Source organism: Hippocampus comes, unplaced genomic scaffold (genome assembly GCF_001891065.2).
Source record: "Hippocampus comes isolate QL1 unplaced genomic scaffold, H_comes_QL1_v1.1 scaffold261, whole genome shotgun sequence".
Lineage (NCBI taxonomy): Eukaryota > Metazoa > Chordata > Actinopteri > Syngnathiformes > Syngnathidae > Hippocampus > Hippocampus comes.
Window position 1 is genome coordinate 4,240,584 of NW_017805824.1, and position 23,025 is coordinate 4,263,608.

The 23,025-nt window shown below is 41.2% G+C and overlaps 1 protein-coding gene and 1 long non-coding RNA gene across 4 annotated transcripts in view; both read left to right on the forward strand.

The window, feature by feature from the left end:
- Window positions 1-7,350: 7,350 nt before the first annotated feature.
- LOC109525766 (uncharacterized) lies at window positions 7,351-8,880 on the forward strand. The gene is made up of 3 exons (XR_002170204.1): window positions 7,351-7,957; window positions 8,448-8,470; window positions 8,712-8,880. It is a non-coding gene; the product is annotated as an uncharacterized LOC109525766 (long non-coding RNA).
- A 1,851-nt stretch (window positions 8,881-10,731) lies between these two features.
- The window catches only part of mapk6 (mitogen-activated protein kinase 6), a 20,100-nt gene continuing 7,806 nt past the window's right edge, over window positions 10,732-23,025 (forward strand). Inside the window, exons 1-3 of one of the 3 annotated variants that reach the window (XM_019886496.1) lie at window positions 10,732-10,939; window positions 18,431-19,322; window positions 20,113-20,430. In XM_019886496.1, coding sequence (XP_019742055.1) covers window positions 19,086-19,322; window positions 20,113-20,430 — 555 coding nt within the window. In that variant the 5' untranslated portion in view covers window positions 10,732-10,939; window positions 18,431-19,085. Of the gene's footprint in view, window positions 10,940-15,249; window positions 15,430-17,207; window positions 17,354-18,430; window positions 19,323-20,112; window positions 20,431-23,025 lie in introns of those variants that run through there. The other 2 variants (XM_019886497.1, XM_019886495.1) reach the window with 2 other exon arrangements.

A 23,025-nucleotide genomic window follows, 5' to 3' on the forward strand; every position in this document is an offset into this window, starting at 1 on the left:
AGCAATGACGGAAGCGCGATGAAGGCATTGTCATGTTTGCCGTGCTCATGAGCAAATATTTAGAAGGAAAAGCCGTTTTATTTCTTGCCTGGAGTGCTGAGGAACGGGTTCACACTGGGACAGTCTTAATGTAAAGCGCAATGTCGGTTCATGTCAGAAAACGACAACCTTTCATTACCAAAATTCATTGCACATCTCCACAAATGTGGGTATGAGTCGAGATCTGCATGTGAATTTAAATGGCGATTGATACGTTTCCTGACGGCTCATTCGCACCTCTACAGTCAGGACCACAAGCTTGCATTCTGAAAATTTCATCTTTCACTTCCTAACTGCCATTGTTCCACGAACCGGTATTCTTGGCGCAAATCCAGCATTACATTTTCATGTGTGCAACCAGGGGGACAAAATGCTCTCCTTTGCCAAACTTTGTGGGCATGTTTACGCTGGTAGCTATTTAGCACAATAGCCTTTACGAATATGACGCGACGATAGAGCAAACTCTGGGTGCAAATGAAGTGCAATTAAAGGTGCTATCAGTGGCCACGATTTATTCTTTGTGAATTTGATCCTCAATTTTTTACTTTTTGGGAGGGTACTACGACAGCACTTCCAAATATGGGCATGCTGGCAACTAGGGCATCATCGTGTTTCTGTGGTTCAGGTGCTAACAGTGGCCACGATTCATTCTTTGTGAATTTGATCCTCAATTTTTACTTTTTGGGAGGGTACTACAACGGCACTTCCAAATATGGGCACGCTGGCAACTAGGGCATCATCGTGTTTCTGTGGTTCCGCGTTATCCTTTCACACTGAGCAAGTGCAGCGTAGAAAGTAGTTTTGCCACTTATATAACATGAAAAAAAAATCTCTGTAATGTTAATGGCTGAACTGGACAACTCAAATGATGCAGTGTTTTTTTTTACATGATTTTCTTGAGAACATAAACTATCACACAAACGCATAAATTGTCTTCCAATTCTGGTATGACTCATATTTTATAATCTCCCCAGTCTATTATTTCTTTGAGATAAAAGGAATACAAAGTAGTATTGAGTAATATTCTAAAAACTAAAGCTTTTTGGTGATTACGCAATATCTTTCTCAGTACTGCAAATGGACAGATGATGCTGACACAGATGAACTAGGTTGACCCACTACTGAAAAAGCATGCTGTGGCCTATCAGCCCACATAGGGTGTACAGCTGGAAAAACAAACACGGCCTGGTCCTGAATCACACGCGCGAGCCTCCAGGATGGGATGGAGCAATGAACACGCACCTCACACGGTTCAAGGGACGGAGCATTCCTCGGTGGAGGATTACATGTTCTTGCAATACAAACCTGGGTTCATTGTCCCAATCAGGTGTTTTTCCACTTCCTTTCCTGTTGGGTCGTCGTGTTATAGTAAAACCAGTTAATGATTGATGCTTTCCAAAGCACAATCAAAAGTTGGCGATTGGCCAACTACTCGGGTGGCTGGAAAATCCCTCTTGTCAAGGTTGCGTCAGGAAACCGAGCAGTCACATTGAGTTCCACGGTTTAAACGATTTGTTTGGGGGGAGCTGACTATAATGTGACGAAAGTTGAGTTGAAGTTGGATCTTCGATGACGTCATCGATATTTTTCAGCACAGTTCAGCCATCCCCAACCTTTTCTTGTGATAAGAAGTACAAAAAATTCCATTGTTACATGTTCACGTACGGAGATACGAACGTCATGTTGCAATGAGAAAGTGTTTCGGATGACGTAAGAGACTTAAAGGAGACATTATGCTATTTAAAACACATAGGCATGACCTGCTTCCATCTTTATCCATTTTAGACATGTAGAAATTATGGTTTATTTTAATTATAAGGTGTGTGAGCCTCCCGGAAGATCAAACAGCCCAATTCCGGATTCATTCACATTCGTTTACGGGTATGGTGGAGGATAATGAGGCAAGTCCTTAAAATGGAGCTGCGTTGTAAAATTGCCAGACGGCAAGATGTTTTTACGTCCTCGACTGCAGTATAGTGCCAGTTTGTGGCCGTCACATTGCTCCAAAACATAGTACAACTTACACTATCCAAGTTTCTTGGAACAGGATCTGTTTTTGACACAAAAAGCGCTGCACTGGAACTCAGTGGCAACAAATCATCAATTTAGCCAATGCTTCAATCACTGATGAAGCCTGACTCGAAATATTGGTACTGGCCCACAATAACGTCAGCATTTCTCCATCTGCTTATTTATCATTGGTTGGTCAGAGCAAACCAAGTTGAACTAGCAAAAGACATATGTCGCAACCTGAAAAAAAAACAGGCGGCAAATCTGGGGAGTACTGGTATGATGTATTTTCTTTACTTTGTTTTATGGTTTGTCACGCACGCTATTTGATAAATATGGATTATGAACTGCTCCAGATTATATGCATATGATTTACAGTAAAAATGTAGTTTTTACTTTTGTCCTTAACTATAGTCTTTTTACTTTTACTTACCTGAGTTTTTTTTTTTTGGAGTACTGGTATGATGTATTTTCTTTACTTTGTTTTATGGTTTGTCACGCACGCTATTTGATAAATATGGATTATGAACTGCTCCAGATTATATGCATATGATTTACAGTAAAAATGTAGTTTTTACTTTTGTCCTTAACTATAGTCTTTTTACTTTTACTTACCTGAGTTTTTTTTTTTACCATTATCAAGATTCCTACTTTAGTAGAGTGTGAGTACTTTTGCCAGCTCCGAACCTTGACATGTCTCAAAAACCCAGCAATAGGTTGCCAGTGATGTCAGTCCAAAGACAACAAAAATAAGAAGAGGCTTCGAAACCATTTCATCCAATCATTAGAATGCAATGGTTGGCAGCACACAGTGACAACTTGGCAGAGTTAGCCCCTCACCGGCCAGACAGGCACCCCATTAAGGCTGCCATTCTGGGGACTGGCTGAAAAATGTGCGCTGATCGACCCACAGCGACTGAGTCAGAAAAAGCCAAAGTGAGTGGTGCAGTGAGCAGCCTGATTTGGGCTCATTAACTGCCTGCTGTCACATGTGAACAACGGGCTCCCGTCGTCGGTGTGAGGGGCTGCTCGGGACATAAGTCACCAATACCTCTCACAAGGCACTGAAACGCTCTCACACAACTACCGGAAGGCGTTCGCTAACTACCGAAACATTCTCATGCACACTATTGAAATGCTCTCTTGCACCCCACCGAACTGCTTTCACACTCACCACTGAAACGCTAGCATAAACCCAACTAAAATGCTCCCTCACACACTGCTGAAATGCTCTCACACACACTCGAGATTTGTTTCAATCATATCAACTACGGAAACCGTTTCTCAAACGCGACTAAGACATTCACAGACACACTACTAAAACACACACATGCATTGATGATTTATTTATTTTTGCTCACATACACGACTAAAACACTCTCCTTCATGCTATGTAAACATTCACATCAGTCCAAAGACAACAAAAATAAGAAGAGGCTTCGAAACCATTTCATCCAATCATTAGAATGCAATGGTTGGCAGCACACAGTGACAACTTGGCAGAGTTAGCCCCTCACCGGCCAGACAGGCACCCCATTAAGGCTGCCATTCTGGGGACTGGCTGAAAAATGTGCGCTGATCGACCCACAGCGACTGAGTCAGAAAAAGCCAAAGTGAGTGGTGCAGTGAGCAGCCTGATTTGGGCTCATTAACTGCCTGCTGTCACATGTGAACAACGGGCTCCCGTCGTCGGTGTGAGGGGCTGCTCGGGACATAAGTCACCAATACCTCTCACAAGGCACTGAAACGCTCTCACACAACTACCGGAAGGCGTTCGCTAACTACCGAAACATTCTCATGCACACTATTGAAATGCTCTCTTGCACCCCACCGAACTGCTTTCACACTCACCACTGAAACGCTAGCATAAACCCAACTAAAATGCTCCCTCACACACTGCTGAAATGCTCTCACACACACTCGAGATTTGTTTCAATCATATCAACTACGGAAACCCTTTCTCACACGCGACTAAGACATTCACAGACACACTACTAAAACACACACATGCATTGATGATTTATTTATTTTTGCTCAGATACACGAATAAAACACTCTCCTTCATGCTATGTAAACATTCTCATTCAACTTTAATTTCAGTATATTATTTGAGCGCATTTCAGCATTGTGTGTGAAAAGATTTCAGTAGTGCATGTGAGGGCATTTTGCTAGTATGTATGAGAGCGTTTTAGTAGTGTGTGTGAGACGTAATCCTGAATGGTTTCCCTGATGATGATGTCAGTCAAATTTGCTTCTCTTCACCTCTGCGTAGCATCTTTAGTGATGGAACCTGAGGATGGAGGTCAAAAGACTGCGAGTTTCACTTCAGCAGGAAGTTTCCAGCGAGTGAACGGAAAAAGCTGATGTTTAACGCCTGTGGGCCAGAGGAGGACGATCAATGTTACGCACAAACAGTGTGACTTGATGTGGGGTAAGAGGTTTGATGCTAAACTAAGTGCAGAGAGCAGATAAAGATTGGTGAGCGAAAACATGTTCGGAGTGATAGTGGAAAGGTTACGTAATTCTGTGAATGCTTAAGGGCACCACTGTACTCACTACATTTCTCAAATCATTCAAACGTCAAAAGATTCACATATTTTAAGACATCTTGAGAACATTTTTTTGCACATTCACACAATGTCATACTATTGACAATAAAATTTCCAAGTGAAGCGATATTTCCACATTTCTTGACCGATGAACCCTTTTACCGCCAAATAAGCAAAATTGCAACAAGCAACATTTACAGTATGCCTTTCTCTCTAACCATTTTCAAGCTGTAACTTTTTGAAATACTGAATATTTGTATTGAAAAAAAATCTGGCACCAAAATATGTTGAAAGAGTTCAAACTTCTTGGCATCTATTTATGACGCTTGCCAAATTCCTAGATGTTCCCAATAAAATTCCCATGTGACTGAATATTTTACAAACAGTATTTACTTCCACCTTCTTGACCGTTTCAAACCATCCTGGACTGGACTGGATGCTAGTCAGTCACAGGGCACATGTAGAGGAAAAACAACTATGCATATGAACTCACCCTGCCAGCACCGAAATCAGGCATATGTACCACTACACCATCAGTGTCTCAATTCAAACCCTTCCAAATTCAACTCTTACATTCTATATTTGAATATTTCAATTTCAGCCCAGTGTCAGCTTTTAAAAATTACTGTGCAATTTCAAAGAAAAAAATAACATTGCATTCTCCATCTCTTTAAAAGAGTTAAGACAGTATACTCATCCCACACTCCATTAGATACAATTTCAGAATCTAATGTGATCCAATACAATGGTAAAGGACTGGCTTGGATTTGGGGCTTCCCCAGCCATGGAGCACAAGTTCTGCTGATGCAGCCTGGAGCAAAGCTATGACCGTAGTAGTGAAAAATACATCTATTTTTTTGTAAAGTCAGGCATTTGTTATCAAGACTTTCCATTCACTTGTGCAGATGTACTTAATGTTGTGGCCAGTGAGGTTTGGAATTTTGGGTGGTGACAGTGCCTCGACCTTGAGTCCTATGTATCACACAAAATACACCCGGTGGTGTATCAACAGCATACAAATGACACCTTATGAAATATGCTCAGACAGCAGAATGCTGATAATGATTACACAAGACGTCCATGATCTTATTTTAATCCCAAATATTATGAGTAACACGGTCTTGCGGGTTGTAAAAAAAAAAAAAAAAGAAAGAGATTACAAAAGGTGCTGTGTTGATATTACCACACAATTAACTGGCAGGGACTATGCCATTTATGACGGGCATCTTTTGTTTATTTGATACTGTGAACTCATTGTTATATTACAGATTTTATATTCTTGTCATAGCTATCGGTGTTTTATGATCTTTTTCAGTCAGTGATTTATGTTTCTTGCACTGATGGAGGGAGAAAAGATTCCACTGAGAAGTGCCTATTTGGATACAGATATTTTGGTGGCATAAACACTCGTCATAGGAATGGTGGTGGATTCATTACAGTCTGTTTGAAACGATAGAAGCTGTTGATTCTTTCTTGGCACCTTTTGCCACAGTGACAGTGGATATGGATCCACTGTATTAAGGTTACCATTGCTTACTGTACTATGCATGGACAGCTATGTGAACTGAATGCCTACAAAAATAATAGTGCGCTTCTCAGTGCTCGGTTTAGATAGGACTGGGTTAGAATCTTCATATCCTTCGTCACTCATGCCGCCAGACACAAACTTTTGTTCTGACTTTGACACACACTGACATTTTGAATGACATCAAGCTAAGCTTCAGGAAGTTTTCAGTATTGACTTACCTCACCGATAACTTCCCAAACAAATTTGTGACAGGTTGAGACATGCCAAGTAATAAATAAAACAATGAGCTGACTGGACAGTTTAATAGGCAGAAAATAATCTGCACACACTTATGGCTGTTTCGGCACCAAAGCATTACAGCCCACCTGTGAAAATCTCCGTATAACTGACACCTATTGCCATTTAAAAATAAAATTCTATTTATTTTATAAACCCAGAAAATTCTTCACAAAATGCTAATAAACATTCAGTGAACATTTGTTTCATGGTGAAATGGAGAAAAAGCGAAAAAATAAAAACAACAAACATGCAAATTTGCACTTGCCAAACAGTGAGCATGCGGGGGTTGAATATATCAATTAGTGAAAAAATATGAACGTGCAAAGTAAATACTTCACCTGGGCCTGAGGCTTAGCCCGCCTTCTTGTCTCAAGCATGTCACGAGAACTCCCCGATTACGGCAAAGCGTGATTCATCAACATTTACTGGAAGCGTAGATTATTGCAACAGGGATCATTGGTTGGTGTGGTGTACTGTACCAATACAAACTTTTGAAAAGCGGTTCTCAAAAGAGGAAATGTTGAGAAGTTGTGGTGACATAGCAGTGTGCTGACGCAGGATCAGAGAAGCATCTTGGAACAGGAGAGGAGTGGGATGAAACAGCCACTGAATGCGGAGGAATCTTCCAATTCTGTGTGAAGAGCAAAATAGGTTCCAAAATGACACGCTGACTGCACGTATTACAGAGAGGAGGTGTGATCCAGCTTGGGTCACCAAGTATAATGAGGGCATTAAAAGATCAGCCCCTATGCAAAACCAAAACAGGAATGTTGTTTGCTGCTTGCTGTGGAGAGTCACTCACGGTCAGTGGTTGAAAGTAACTGAATACAAATACTTTGTGATTGTACTTCAATTGATTTTTTTTTAGGTATCCGTATGTGAGTATTTGCTATTCTGATGTGCCAAGTTATCAAGATGAACAATCTAAAATTGAGCCGCATTTTACTCAAAGTACAGAAAGTATTTCTACTTCAGTTTTTTTTTAACACACGTGTAAGTCTGTACCACAACTTAAGTACAGTCGATGAGTACTTTTGCCACCTCCGCTCACAAAAGTATATTTCCAAACTGCACCTTTTTACTTTTACTTACCGTAATTAAAGAAGTGTTTGTTTTTTTTTAACCGAAGAATGTGTGCTTCTACTTAGGTAAAGAAAGTAACTGCTATTGCCATCTCTGCTTGATGTCATTTGTGGACTTTGTTACGGAAATACATTTCAGAGTCTGTGCTTTTTTTTTTTTTTTTTTACACTTATGTAAAGGAGACAAATCAGTACATCTCCTTTTACCAGAGTCTTTTTTTAACACAGGTATCTATCTGTGTGAGTACTTGTGCCACCTCTGCTCGCAGTGGGGAAACAACATGTGCTTTGAGTGAGCTTCTTTCACAACATTGTGAAATACCTGAGTTGTGTGGTTGGTATCTTCCATGACCAAGGAGTGTGTGCAGTGATATCAAGAGGAAAAGTCATGCTCTGCCCGCTTGGTCCATTCCGCACCTTGGCTCCTCATCCACCCAGATGAGATGTTACATAAGAGCCGACATTGGATGGTAAAACTCCATTGATCAGAGCCTCGTTCTGACTGACACTTTGTTACATAATGTTCTCTCATTGCTCTTTATTGGGGTAATCAGCATTAGGTCAATAATAATAATTAAAACAAGTTCATGGGGGCTACTTTTTATGGCTTCCCATATGACCCATAAATCATCTTGGTGTCAAACATATGGCCCATGGGCCAAAACCGGCCCACTCATGGTAAATCTGGCCTGCGGAAAAATTTGAAAGTAAAAAAAAATGAATTACTACTTTAACAGCCCCGCAATTGCATGTTTACTGTATAGACTTTGTATTTCGTTGACAGAGAAGGTGATCAATTTCTTTCTTATACACGCAAAATAGTTCTTATTTAAGTTTGTGTCATCTAGGAGTCAATTTAGATTTGGAGAATTATCTACATGTAGTCAAATGGAGTGAAAATGATTCCTATGTCTTTATGAGTTGATTTTTTTTTCCCATTCCTAACACCTGTGACTTCAGCAAGCAATGGAGGCCGACACCCCGTGAGTGCCATCACAATTTTATGATGCATAATAATGACTTAACAAGCTTTGGTACTTAGTATTCAAAGTCGAGTATTCAAATGTAAATGCTTATATGGTCTGAAAAAAAATGATGCATCCTGATTTATTTTAATTAATTATGCTATTATTTTAGTGGTTCGACTCACTTCATCTCATATTATGCTGCATGGTACCACTGAACTACCAAGACTTTGAAACCCCTGCTATGTATTGTATGCAGTGACAAGCCGACTTGGGAAAGAATCATTCATCCGTCCATTGTCTGAGCCGCTGATCCTCACGAGGGTTGCGGGTGTGCTGGAGCCGATCCTAGCCATCTGCGGGCACTGAGCGGGGGGACAACCTAACTGGTTTCCAGCCAATCGCAAGAGACGCGTAGACCAACAACCATTCCCTCTTACAATCACCACTAGGGACAATTTAAAGTGTTCCATTAACCTACCATGCATATTTTTAGAATATGGGAGGAAACCGCAGTACCCGGAGAAAATCCACACAGGCACGGGGAGAACATGCAAACCCCACACAGGAAGGCCGAAGCCCAGAATTGAACCCAGCACCTCTGCACTATGAGGCACACATGCTAACCAGTTACCACCATGCCACCCGGGAAACAACCAAAATAAAGGAAAGTATGTATGCCAATTGAGATATTTTGAAAACAGCCAACCGGTGCCATGCCTCCAGTGGTTTGGTTTGATAATAACAAATACTGCCTGCACACAAGCAGGGTGCTGAAGACTGTGCTGCTGTCAAATGCAACGGGGAAGAACAAGAGGACAGATACTGTAGTGTAGTGGTCACGGGCCTCTGCTCTGACTGTCTGCAAGTATCATTTGCATGATAGAAATGTCAGAAATGTCACATCGAAACTGACACAAGCGTCAAGAAAATGAATATCAAAGGGTGGAAAGCACACACCTACGGCAATTTGGATCAACAGATGAACCAAATAGCTGCTGTGCTAGAAACCAAAGAAAGAACAAACTTTAGACTATATATTAATTAAAGGCAAAAGATTAAATTCTATCATTACCATGGGAACCATCATAGATTGATTTGCTTGATATTATAAGAGGGCATTAATTTTACATTATGTTTATTCTTGGAGTGTTGTAGAAATGAACTGTGTCATTCTGTGCGCTGTTTCTAATCTTTTGAACCGCTCATGTGACAAAAATATAACTGCATTTTCTGTAGAAGGTGCGTGTGAATGCTGAAGAGCTGATGCTCAACTGAAATGCCGTGGAATTAATTGCATTTGGATGGAATGTCAATTTTTTGTTTTAAATGGGGAATTTTAACATCAGGAATTGAATGTGATAAATAGTTCCCACGATATCCTGAATGAACAACTGAGCCACAAAGTACTATCATGGGCTAGCCTCTTTGTGTGAACTAAACTAAACCCAGATTTCACAGTGAGTACATTTGTGAGACAAAATCATCATTATTTCAGTATATCAGTCATTCTCAAAATGGAGCACATTTTCTGCTGTCCGCCCCCATTCCATTTCAAAACATCAGTGCACAAAATACAGATACATGCACACGTATAAATTGCTGCTGTCCTAGGCCAAAAATGTAACTTTTGCCCCAATAAAAGTCATTCCAAATAGGTCTTGAACACCTTCTAAAATTGCTTTTTTTCCATTGTCGCTCCCTCTTAAATATCAAATATGACAGATCAAATAAGTTGTACATTTTTTTGTCTCCATTTTTTTTTTATTCGTGTCTTCATTGTAAACATTTTGATTTATCCCACACATATTTTGAATAATAGTAGTGAGAACCGAAAAGTTGTGTCACTCAACGTCCATGCAAGCCTGCCACTCAAACCTTGTAGCCATCTCAATGAAGAGAAAAAAGTGAGCTATGCGACTCAGCAGAAATGACATTATCAAGCTAGTTGGACTGACCCAAGGCTTACTCCTCTTCTATTTTTAATATTTTTTTCAACATTTATGTCAAAAAAAAAAAAAAATCAAAATAAAAGGACCCAATTCTGGCATTACTCAGTCATACTTTTAGTGACATTTTTTTTCAATGGTGGTGTGCCGTCAGATTGTTTTCTTGTAAAATATGTGCCTTGACTCAATAAAGGTTGTGAAACACTGGCAAAGTGAAAGTGCAGCATTGAACACAAATGGTAGTAGGTCTGACACACTGGCAGGCCAGGCCATACACAGAGCAGTCTCCTCCCCTCTCTGGCCTGGCCTATATTAAGTCTCCATTGAGCTCCACCTCACAAATAGAGACACATGGAGTAGGATAACACATCGCCAATGCTCTGACAGTACCTTCATACATTTACTGGATGTCTACTGAACTGACAGCTCTGTACCTGTCTAACTACCTGCTTGCACTGTTGGATGCATTAATTTAAGTGGACAGCTCAGTGAGAGACCATGTTATTGTGCCGGTCACATCGGGAGAGCCTCAACCTCGGTAAGTGGCCATATCTGGCGTGAATGAATGTGATGCAACATCAGTTATTCAGGAAAATGAGTGTCACTATAAAGCGGGAGGTTCAGGTGCTCCTTGAGTGTCAATATTTGTGTTTGAAAGACTGCGCCACTGTCGACAAATGATGATGCGTTGGTCAACAGCGTCACACAAAAGGTCAATTTGCGTCCCTACGTCAAAGAAGGGTATTGATATTTTGTCACATGTATGGGTGTCAGTGCACCTGCAGGAAGAAAAAGGGCCACAAAATGCATCATACTAAAAAGTTAAATACAGGGGAACTGTACTTGAAAATTTTTTTTAAATGGACTGCCGATGCAAATCTAAAAAAAAGTTTTTCTTGGATAACGTAAAAAAGATGAACATTAGATAATTATTAGATGTAAAACAGATAACATTACCTCTGTCCTTAAATACAGGATTTTTTAACTTGTATGATTTATTTAAAATGTCCTACACCTAAAAGTAAAATAAGAGTTTTACACAAATAAATATGTTTAAAGCAAGCTGTTTAAAGGTATTAAATGCAAATGTATTGTACAGTACTGTAAAAGTTAAAAACAACTGGACTGCACTTAACAAATGAGCTATACCTAATTAAAAATGACAAAAAAAAATTAAAGCCACAGTCACATTGTGCACAATTTCAACATTCAATTTAGTACTGTAGTTGCTTTGCAAACCACGACCACACGCTAAGAAACAATGATCTACAGCACTCCAGTGCCAAGACATCTTTCCTATAAATCTGACTTTTTAGTTAAGAGTGGCGCTTCAATCCACTGCATTCAATATGTAACAAATGTCAGCCGTTTTGCAGCTTGTACAGTTTTTTACATTTCTCCGATCAGAATTGTCATTTGTAAAACAGTAAGTGCATTTCTCAAAATAGTACAAATGGCAAAACATAATTTTCTTTCTCAAAATCCTTATTACATCTCCCAAAAGGAAATATTTGTGTCATTGAACATGTCAGTGCCATCAGAATGACAAGTCTTTGTGTCATTGTGTACGGATATAACAGTCAACTTGGTTAGTCATGTTATCAATGTAACACTTTACTCGGGAAGGATGTTCAGATGTAAACCGCCACTTAGGTTTGGATGACAAATTCAGTATTCTAAATTGAATGTTATACCTTTTGTGTATGTGGAAGATTGCAAGACACTGGGTATCCACTTTTCCCTTTTACTGTTTGCACTTTATTTGTTGACAAACCATCTTATCGTGACACAAAAAGGAAGAAAAAAAAAACAACACTGCATAGCACAAAGAAAAGGACAATCAAAAAATGTACAAATGTAAATTTAAGATAATCTCCCAGGAAATTTGTATATACAACACTATATGAATTACACTGCTTCCTTTGAGCCCCAAATTCTCATCCACATTACAACAATTAGCTTCACTTGCTAAGCTGTTTCAGAAAACTGGTTGATCATTGGCTGATTCCCTTTGTTAAAAAGTCAAGATTCAGAAAAAAACAAGTCTAATGGAAATGCACAGAAACATGCTTGACATATTGAACACCCCTATGCAATGAACTAATGCCAAAATGTTGTAGGGTGTGAAACAATTCAAGAGAAATTCAACAGAATAAACGTCGATCAACAGGGCAGAAGCAACTGATAATGTAAGAAACAACAGAAAATTGTACATAATCTTTTGCATTGGAGGTAACAAAGCAGTTGCAACTTGTTTAAAGAAATGAAAAACTGTTTTTTATGTGCACATGTGAGACAATGATGGGATGAACAAGTAATTTTGAGATTTTCAATTCTGATCTGAGAAATTTACCAAAGCAACTGAGAACAACTGTCGCAAGAGAGATATCTGATTAACTGCGATGGAAATGGTTGAGAAGTTTTTGTTTCAGCTTGGGAGCGTGTTGGTAAGCGGGGGGCCTCCTGCCTAGTGTGACCTCAAGATAAAGAAAAAAATCGGACTGACTTTCGTTGGGGGGAAAAAAAAATCTAATCTAAAAACGTGACTGTGTTAATCAATTTTATGTCTTGTTGGAAAGCGATACCGACATACAACACCAGCTGCATATCCATCCATCCATCCATCCATCCATCCATTCATTTTACCATACAGCTCATGCTATTCAGGGTCATGTACAGCTTGACCCTGTCCTAGACGACTCAGAACAAAAGGGAGATTGGTGGTCAATCAATTTCAGGTCACATATAAAGACAAATGCATTTCCAACTCTCATTCACACTGACAGTAAATGCGAAATTAAATTATGAGCAAGAGAGGGTGTGTGTGTGTGTGTGTGTGTGTGTGTGTGTGTGTGTGTGTGTGTGTGTGTGTGTGTGTGTGTGAGAGAGAGAGAGAGAGAGAGAGAGAGAGAGAGAGAGAGAGAGAGAGAGAGAGAGAGAGCAGACATGTAGATGGATAAAGAGTAAGAGGCGTTTATTCCAGACAGAATCGGGTGCAGCTCTTGCAATGTGACCTGCACTGCATTTACATGTCATTTGAACGTAGCACGTAGCATGCCTGCATGCATGCGTCTGTTACATAACCATGCACCCAAGTGAAAATAAGCCATGATGAGGTTAAAACACCGTCTTAAAGTATACTGTCAACATCACCTCAACAGCCAAATTAGACATGCTGGATATGCCTTTAACCCTTTCAGGGACACCAGTTACTACAGTGGACAGCTTATCATATTATCAGGTTATAGGGTGCATGAAAGGGTTAAATCTGGAACACTATTTTAACATTCATTACATATCCTTGATATTCATCTTAAGGTCCATTTTAGTGTGTTTTTTTTATCCTCACTGGTAACATAAATCAGCGCACATGTAGGCCGACGGTGTTTTACTAGTAACATTTTCCAGCTGATAGTACCACTTGCAGCCTAGTAGAACAACCTTTACATTGAATATCAAGGATATCTAATAAATTTTCCAACAGCTTTTTGGAAAACTATTTGAGCGTTTACTCAATATCTGGACCATACCCCAACTACATGTTACTAGTTGGGCAATTCTGTAGAGTACTTGACAGCTAATCGGAAATAGTAGCAAAGTGCTGAATGTTAACTTGTAGAATTCTATAATGTAATGTCATTAGGAGTACTAGTGTACACGCAGTAGTGCATCTGTCCTACTAGTATGCCTTCGCTGTCCTATTACATAGTCATGAGAAAAGTTACTCGTGTAAGACAGCCTTTCTTCTCGCGTGCCATATTCATTCAACTAGTGCACGGACTTGTCATACAAATGAGAACAAGGAGGATACTAGTCCATGGAGTTTAGGCTGGATAACAAAGATATTGAAAAAATTTTCAAAAAGCTTTCAAGATAAGACAATTCAACACACGAGTATAATGCACTAGTAGAGAGACCCTATGTATAGTAGTAGTATTATTATTTTTTGCACATGACAGCCTTCCAATGAGCCTCGTAGGGTTATTAGCACAGCACAGTAGTTTGCTAGCAAGGATTAATTGCATACTAGAAAGCCAAAAGTTGAACTAGTGGTGGCAAAAACTTCATTAGTAAGAAAGAACCATTGCACAAATGTATCCTACTGGACAATTCGGCTGCAACACACGAGCAGAATGACTGTTTCTTACTCATAATGTTTTCTCAACTGCTGCCTTGAACTACTGTATGACATTTCTGCACACTAATAGGACAAATTTGGCATACTAGTTGGACAACTGCATGTTACCATGGAGGCACAACAACTAGTGGACATTTTGGTGCGACTAGTACAATCCAGGAGGCCCAAGTGTGTGACACCGGTGTACTACTTAGACCTAGTAATGTTGCTAATGCACCACAGTAGTTTACTAGGTTTAATTGCTTACCAGGAGGCCAAAAGTGGCACTACTAGAGGGAAAAAAAATTCTAGTTGGATGAGTTTCTGGTAGTGTTACCCTGGTTGTTCTATTAGAGCACCAAACTGTCTTACATAGTGAGGAAAAAGAGAGCACTAGTACATAGACCTCAAGGTTACTATCAAAGGTGGAATAAATGTTCAAACAGCTTTCCATCAATAGACACAACTATAAGATGCTCATGCTTTCAACAGCTGTCCATGCAGTATTAAACATTGCTCTAAAATGGACCAATAATATTTGCCGCATCCCGTGCAGAATCTAGTGGGCATGATCAAGCCGAGCCCATCCCAGCCTGCATAAGGCTGAGGCATCTGCATTGTGGAGCACATGCTCGCTCACATGGTGTGCCTTGCGGATGCTGCTGATGCTGCAGCTGTGATGTGTGCGCCCTTCCATCCCGCCCAGCTCATGTCCATCCATCCATTCACAGCGTTCACGCCGACACCAGTGCAGCGTGAATGAAATGAGAGATGATTAGAGCAAACGCAAGGCTGGCTTTCGTCATATTTGTTTTCGGTGGACCTAACCTTTGGATTGGATGGTGATTGAAGAGTAAGAGCCTGTGCATCGTGCATGCTGCCAGAGGGATTTTGTAAATCCGCCAACTGCAGTGAGTGTGTGTGTGTGTGTGTGTGTGTGTGTGTGTGTGTGTGTGTGTGTGTGTGTGTGTGTGTGTGTGTGTGTGTGAGACCTGCATGGGGGATTTTCCTCTTTGACACACTGCTAATACAATATTCCTTCATTTTAATCTGACAACATTATAAGCCAGCGGGAAGCAAACAAACATATTTTTGGGACCTCAATCATTTGGAACAGCAGAGGAAGCACATTGCGACATTATTTTGCAGCAACAATTCACATGCTTTAAAACACATCCAAATGCTTAAAAGCAGAATTACCCGAGTAAAGAAGTAAAGAAAGCGAGAGGAAAACAGTTTTTATGCTAAATAACAAATGGTGACACTGATTCCTGAATGTACGTAACTGACAGCAGCAAGAGCCAAACAATCTTGCCAGTAGCAGAGTAGCACTGCTGTCAGTCTCATCCAAGGAGGAGGCTGTAAAGATGAAGTGGAGAGTGACACAAATGACACTTATCTTTATGTATTATAGCAGTTAAAATGCTAAACTACTTTAGCTGATGATTGATTATTGATGTTGTTAATTACAGTAAAAGTGTTGCATGATTTATTTTTTTAGATAATGGGTTTTAAGGACTTCATTGAAGACTTTGTGCTGAGGTGAAAATGTAAACTTTGTCAGTTAATTTTGTGAATGAGTTTGCCTTCGGTCCCCAAATGACTAAATACTGTACACCCTTGTTCTTGACGCTGCTTACATTATTGTCGGATTTTTTTCTCCATTCACTACTGTACTGTATTTGTGCGACCAAAATATGATGTAAAGCAATCCAATGGAGGGAGAAAAAAATAAGTTAAACTAGCTCAGTAGCTTCTGCTGACTTTCTAAATAAAAGCTCATATTCAGTAAGAGGGGACTAAAGTTGAATATAGTATACAGTCGTAAGATTATACTGGCAGAGGCAGTTGTATTATGTTTTGAACTCAGTGTTAAATTCCACAAAGTCATTTTGTTCTGCAAGAATTTGTAGTGAAAAGAAAATCTCCCATTGGATTTTGAATCAGGCGTTGTCACGTGGCCGCAAAGCCCCATCCATGGTGTTGCGTTCAAATTCACTCAAAATCCTGATACCTTCCTAGTGTTATATAGAACGCGTGTGTGCGCGCGCGCGCGCGCGTGTAAGCGTGTGTGTGTGTGTGTGTGTGTGTGTGGCGTGTGCGCGCGCGCGCGCGTGTAAGCGTGCGCGTGTGTGTGTGCGTGTGTGTGTGTGTGTGTGCGTGTGTGTGTGTGTGTGTGTGTGTGTGTGTGTGTGCGTGTGTGTGCGTGTGTGTGTGTGTTTCTTGGAGGGGGGGGGGCTTGAAAGATATGGCGTTATCGTGACTCAACGAAGAGACATTCAAATGTTAAAATGCTATAAACCTACACTCGCACACACCCACGCACACGCACACACGCGTGCACACGCACACACTGACGCACTCACGTGCACGCAAGCATGCATGCACACACGTTGGAATTTGTATTGATATTATTACAAAAAATAACAACATGACAACATAAGCGATTATGCAACTGGACGTTTTATATAAAGAAGCAAGCGGCTATTTGATCAATTCATGTTTTACTACCTTTTAGTCCCGTGTATTTCTGTTAATTTCCATAGATATCTGTCAATTCCCATGAAAAGTTTCCAATTCTCAACAGTTATACAATTTTACAGGCCTGTTTTAAAAACATTGCTTTCCTTCATGCCCGAAGGTGAACCGGAGATATTTGATATATCCTACAGTTACTGAATGTATCCTTGTGACGTCACGTCGCCGTTGGTGTCTGTGCGGTGCTAAATGGCGATTGCATTAGGTCGGCCCAGCTCCGGCATCGGAGCTCACAAAAATCCCCGCCGGTCCTGATTAATTCCATCCATCTCGATTCCAATGCGACGAATACGAACTGTGAGTATTCCGCATACATTCAGAATGTTGCTGTTATCTTCGATGGGTCGTTTTGAGAGTCTCCTCCAACGTCGGCTTTGTGCTGGTGGGACAGCTTGTACCACGTAGTCAGTCGCCTCGCCAACAACGGCCCCTTTGTCTATGCTGTGAGCTTTTCCGTTCAAATGACACTCAACTCGTCGTCTTTACACGACACTCTATATTTCATTCAAATCCGTAATGTGTTTTGAGACTGTGGGGGGGTCTTTTATAGCCATAATTCGACAATTATTTCCACACAGTCTGCGATCAAACGAGCTAATGTTCACCTTTCATTTTTTCGCCAGTTGGTCTTATTCTCCGCCAATATAAACTTAGGGTGTCAAATCCTTGAATAGCATCTTGTAGATCAGCGAGCCCATGATTATTATTTCATGAGAGGTTGCTCGGTGGATATCAAACAGTTCAAAGGAAACCCATAGAGAGGCGACTAAGCCCAAGCGGGCGGGTGCGGTTAGCTGCTAGTAACGAAGTACGAACACAAAACTACAAAATATCTTTTCTGAAATACTGTTAAAACGGGCTCATTTGTGGTAAACGTACTGCAAATTGTTTATAGTATGAACAATGTTGTAGTAAGTAGTCAATGGATACTTCTAATAAAGTGTACTATTTTGCATGAGTGCAAATATATTACGTTACTGCATTTAAGTAGGTTTTTCAAATGTCAGTATTTGAGCATTTATGTAACTGATTTTCAAATGTCAGTATTTGAGCATTTATGTAACTGAATGTGACTTTTACCCCCCATTTGAATACATATCTGTACTTTCCAGAGGTTTATCGACAGTTTTTTTGTAGTTGACCTCATTGCAATTGAATTGAAATCAGTTAATCGCTGATATATACTACTGTAGCACAGTACACCTTACTCACATTGGTGCTTCCCCGAGTGTCTGTACTTTTACTTAAGTACAGAGTACTTTTCCTACCATTGTCCTTGTGTGAACCTGTCATGTGTTTTTAATATTGAGCAGTTGCTTTAACATTGTAATTTGTGGTTTACGTTTTTCTTTTGTGTTTTCTCTTGTCTCTCAGGTTATAGCCAAGTAAAATGGAGGATAGTTTCGATTGTGACTGTGGCGAACTTGAGCCACCTGATCACTGAGGCTCACAATTAACGCCCCAATCTAAAGGCCAGGCTCTCTAAAGTTTATTTTGATCAGGTCACGCCATAGGAAATTTATTCAGAAAGGAGAAAACAAAACAAAAAAAAAAAAACCACAAAAAAATCTTAAGGAAAAAAAGTGCAAATTGGCACGTTTTCCATGAAGCTGCTCAGGACCAGTTATACACTGAATGTATACCACTGTGAGGATGCAACTATGTGCTTTTAGAGCCTAACATTGCATTTTTAATTGGCCTCAACATTCATTCCATATATTTCTTTAAGCGGAAAAGCTGCTCTGTTAAGTAGAGCCACCCACCAGGAGTGGTGTTAGATTTTTAAAATTGTCCTCACACAAGATGAAAAACTTTAACTACACCTTAGTCTGACAGTGACGGCTGCACGGGGGAGGCGGTGGAGGACAGTTCGCTGTGAGGGAGTTGGCTCCATTTGTGGGGGGGCATTAGCTCAGCACCTGAAGCAGTATTTGGAGGGTTGAAGTGGGGTCTTCTGTTGGTGTTAAAGTTATAGTAAAGCCAGCAAGAGAGGCAACATTAGCAGAGCGCCACGTAAGAAGTAGTCATCATGGCCGAGAAGTTTGAGTCACTGATGAACATCCACGGCTTCGACCTGGGCTCTCGTTACATGGACTTGAAGCCTCTCGGCTACGGAGGAAACGGCCTGGTTTTCTCAGCGGTTGACACCGACTGTGACAAGCGTGTGGCGGTGAAGAAGATTATCCTGACTGACCCCCAGAGTGTCAAGCATGCCCTGCGAGAAATTAAGATTATCAGGCGCCTGGACCACGATAACATTGTCAAGGTATTGTGTGTGTGTGTGTGTGTGTGTGTGTGTGTGTGTGTGTGTGTGTGTGTGTGTGTGTGTGTGTGTGTGTGTGCGCGCGCTCTCAAACTTGTGTGATGTAGTGGTACCTTGACTTGTAACCACTCCAATTTATGAGTTACGGGAGATACTCATTGCTAGGTGTTTGTTTTGTTTTTATGAGTTCCGAGTGAGATTCAGGTACACTGCCGCTGCAATGGACATACATGTAAAATGACAATACTTGCAAATATTTGTGGGCAGACGCTAACACTCGACCAAACAGCATGAGCACAGCTCTTGATGGCAGCCACTAGGGCACAATCCTGAAAGGAAAACATCGACGTCAGTGTGAGATCCACACAATGAAACGGGAGCTAGCATCGTGGAATACGTAAAAACATACAGTCGCAATCCAAGAACTGTATTTCTGACCGATACGGTTTACTGGTAGTCAGCTGGAAACTGCTCCAGTGGAAAATAAGCACTACATTACGATGAATATCATACAATACAATACATCTTTCTTTGTACAGTGCTTTCATAACAGCTGCAGCTGTAACAGAGCGCTGTGCAGAACATTTAATATAAAATCAAAATATTACAGGCGAAGAGTAGACAGCTGCAATAAGCATTGAATAGCGTCACAGAGTGGCAACTTGTCCCAGCATACAGTTATTACTCAAGCTTGGTCATGGAACAAATTAATCTTCTGTCTCAAGCTACGACTGTACTTGTTGCAGAGATGATGTCATTGATGACCCACTTCCTCTTTCGCCTCCTTTTCTAGGTTTTCGAAACGTTGGGCCCCAGTGGTCGCAGGCTTACCGAAGATGTGGTGTCCCTGACCGAGGTCAACTCGGTCTACATAGTGCAGGAGTACATGGAGACGGACCTCTGTCAACTGCTGGAGCGCGGCCTTCTGTCCGAGGGCCACGCCAGACTTTTCATGTACCAGCTCCTCAGGGGGCTCAAGTACATTCATTCTGCCAACGTTCTTCATCGCGACCTCAAGCCCGCCAACCTGTTTGTCAACACGGAGGACCTGGTGCTGAAGATCGGGGATTTTGGTCTGGCCCGCATCATGGACCCTCACTACTCGCACAAGGTAAGGAAGAAGCGTGTAGTCAGTGGGACCAAAAGGCAAAGTGCTTCCCATTGCCGTGCAGTCTTTGTTATCACGCAGTAATGTGGTCATCCCAGGGGTGACGCAGTTTGAGAGCAGGAAGTCAACAAGACGGGGTGCGGTTCCGTGAAGTAACGCTTCAGTTCTGGACCACGATAACATTGTCAAGGTATTGTGTGTGTGTGTGTGTGTGTGTGTGTGTGTGTGTGTGTGTGTGTGTGTGCGCGCGCTCTCAAACTTGTGTGATGTAGTGGTACCTTGACTTGTAACCACTCCAATTTATGAGTTACGGGAGATACTCATTGCTAGGTGTTTGTTTTGTTTTTATGAGTTCCGAGTGAGATTCAGGTACACTGCCGCTGCAATGGACATACATGTAAAATGACAATACTTGCAAATATTTGTGGGCAGACGCTAACACTCGACCAAACAGCATGAGCACAGCTCTTGATGGCAGCCACTAGGGCACAATCCTGAAAGGCAAACATCGACGTCAGTGTGAGATCCACACAATGAAACGGGAGCTAGCATCGTGGAATACGTAAAAACATACAGTCGCAATCCAAGAACTGTATTTCTGACCGATACGGTTTACTGGTAGTCAGCTGGAAACTGCTCCAGTGGAAAATAAGCACTACATTACGATGAATATCATACAATACAATACATCTTTCTTTGTACAGTGCTTTCATAACAGCTGCAGCTGTAACAGAGCGCTGTGCAGAACATTTAATATAAAATCAAAATATTACAGGCGAAGAGTAGACAGCTGCAATAAGCATTGAATAGCGTCACAGAGTGGCAACTTGTCCCAGCATACAGTTATTACTCAAGCTTGGTCATGGAACAAATTAATCTTCTGTCTCGAGCTACGACTGTACTTGTTGCAGAGATGATGTCATTGATGACCCACTTCCTCTTTCGCCTCCTTTTCTAGGTTTTCGAAACGTTGGGCCCCAGTGGTCGCAGGCTTACCGAAGATGTGGTGTCCCTGACCGAGGTCAACTCGGTCTACATAGTGCAGGAGTACATGGAGACGGACCTCTGTCAACTGCTGGAGCGCGGCCTTCTGTCCGAGGGCCACGCCAGACTTTTCATGTACCAGCTCCTCAGGGGGCTCAAGTACATTCATTCTGCCAACGTTCTTCATCGCGACCTCAAGCCCGCCAACCTGTTTGTCAACACGGAGGACCTGGTGCTGAAGATCGGGGATTTTGGTCTGGCCCGCATCATGGACCCTCACTACTCGCACAAGGTAAGGAAGAAGCGTGTAGTCAGTGGGACCAAAAGGCAAAGTGCTTCCCATTGCCGTGCAGTCTTTGTTATCACGCAGTAATGTGGTCATCCCAGGGGTGACGCAGTTTGAGAGCAGGAAGTCAACAAGACGGGGTGCGGTTCCGTGAAGTAACGCTTCAGTTTCCCTTCTAAGAGAAGTGAAGCTTTTGAAAAACACATTGCTAATCATATCTTGGTTCACACGAACGCGCTATTTAAAAAAACAAAAAACAAAAACAATGTGGTTTATCATTTACCCAGTGCATGGAAATGCACAAGTAACTGAACTCTTGTTGTCAGTTGAATATGTTGTGTTTTGTTCTTGTTTTTCAAAATGTTAAATGATGTCTTGGTCCTTTGGGTTTTTGGCAACTGATGCACAGTTGAGGTGTGGAAAAAAATAAGACCACTGCAAACTCAAACAGCAGACAACTGAGACAATTCAAAGACTAATGCTGCTTGTTGTGCTTGTCACAATCATAGAGACCGGTGTGGTTCATGCATAGCACGCGTATGCAAAATCCCGTAATTAAATGTTCAATGCATAATGTTCATGAAGTAGCTGGGGGGGGGGGGGGTTGTAGTTAGCTCTTATTTTAGAACCATTGTTGAAAATGTTTGAAAACAGAAGTTTTCAAACATTTGTCCTATTTTATTCAACTAATGCTAAACACCTTTTAACGTACATATTAAAGTATGGGTGGTCGACTGGTTAGCACGTCTGCCTCACAATGCAGAGGTCATGGGTTTGAATCTGGCCCTGGCCTTCCTGTGTGGAGTTTGCATGTTCTCCCCGGGACTGCGTAGGTTTTCTCTGGGTACTCCGGTTTCCTCCCACATTCCAAAAACATGTATGGCAGGTTAATAGAACACACTAAATTGTCCCTAGGTGTGATTGTGAGCACTAATGTGTGCCCGTGATTGGGTGGCAACCGGTACAGGGTGTACCACAAAATATGTTTACCGTGGTTGCGGTTTGCGAAAGGGCATCAAATGTGGGTCACCTTGTTTAGATACCTGAGCTAGAACAAAATGGATGTCCAGTTGATTCCTAACAGTTCCTTTCCTTACTTGGATATCTCTGTTCTCTTATGAGATGCTGGTTATGTTTATAAATTAAAATTCGAGGAGCGTGTTTTCTCTTGTCTGTAGATGTATAACAGGTTGCTTTATCTTTAGTATGAAAGGGAATGGAATGCCAAAGATGAAAGGCTTTTTTTTATTGGCCTTGTATGTATTGTTTGAAAGATGGCAGGGAGTGTGTGTGTGTGTGTGTGTGTGTGTGTGTGTGTGTGTGTGTGT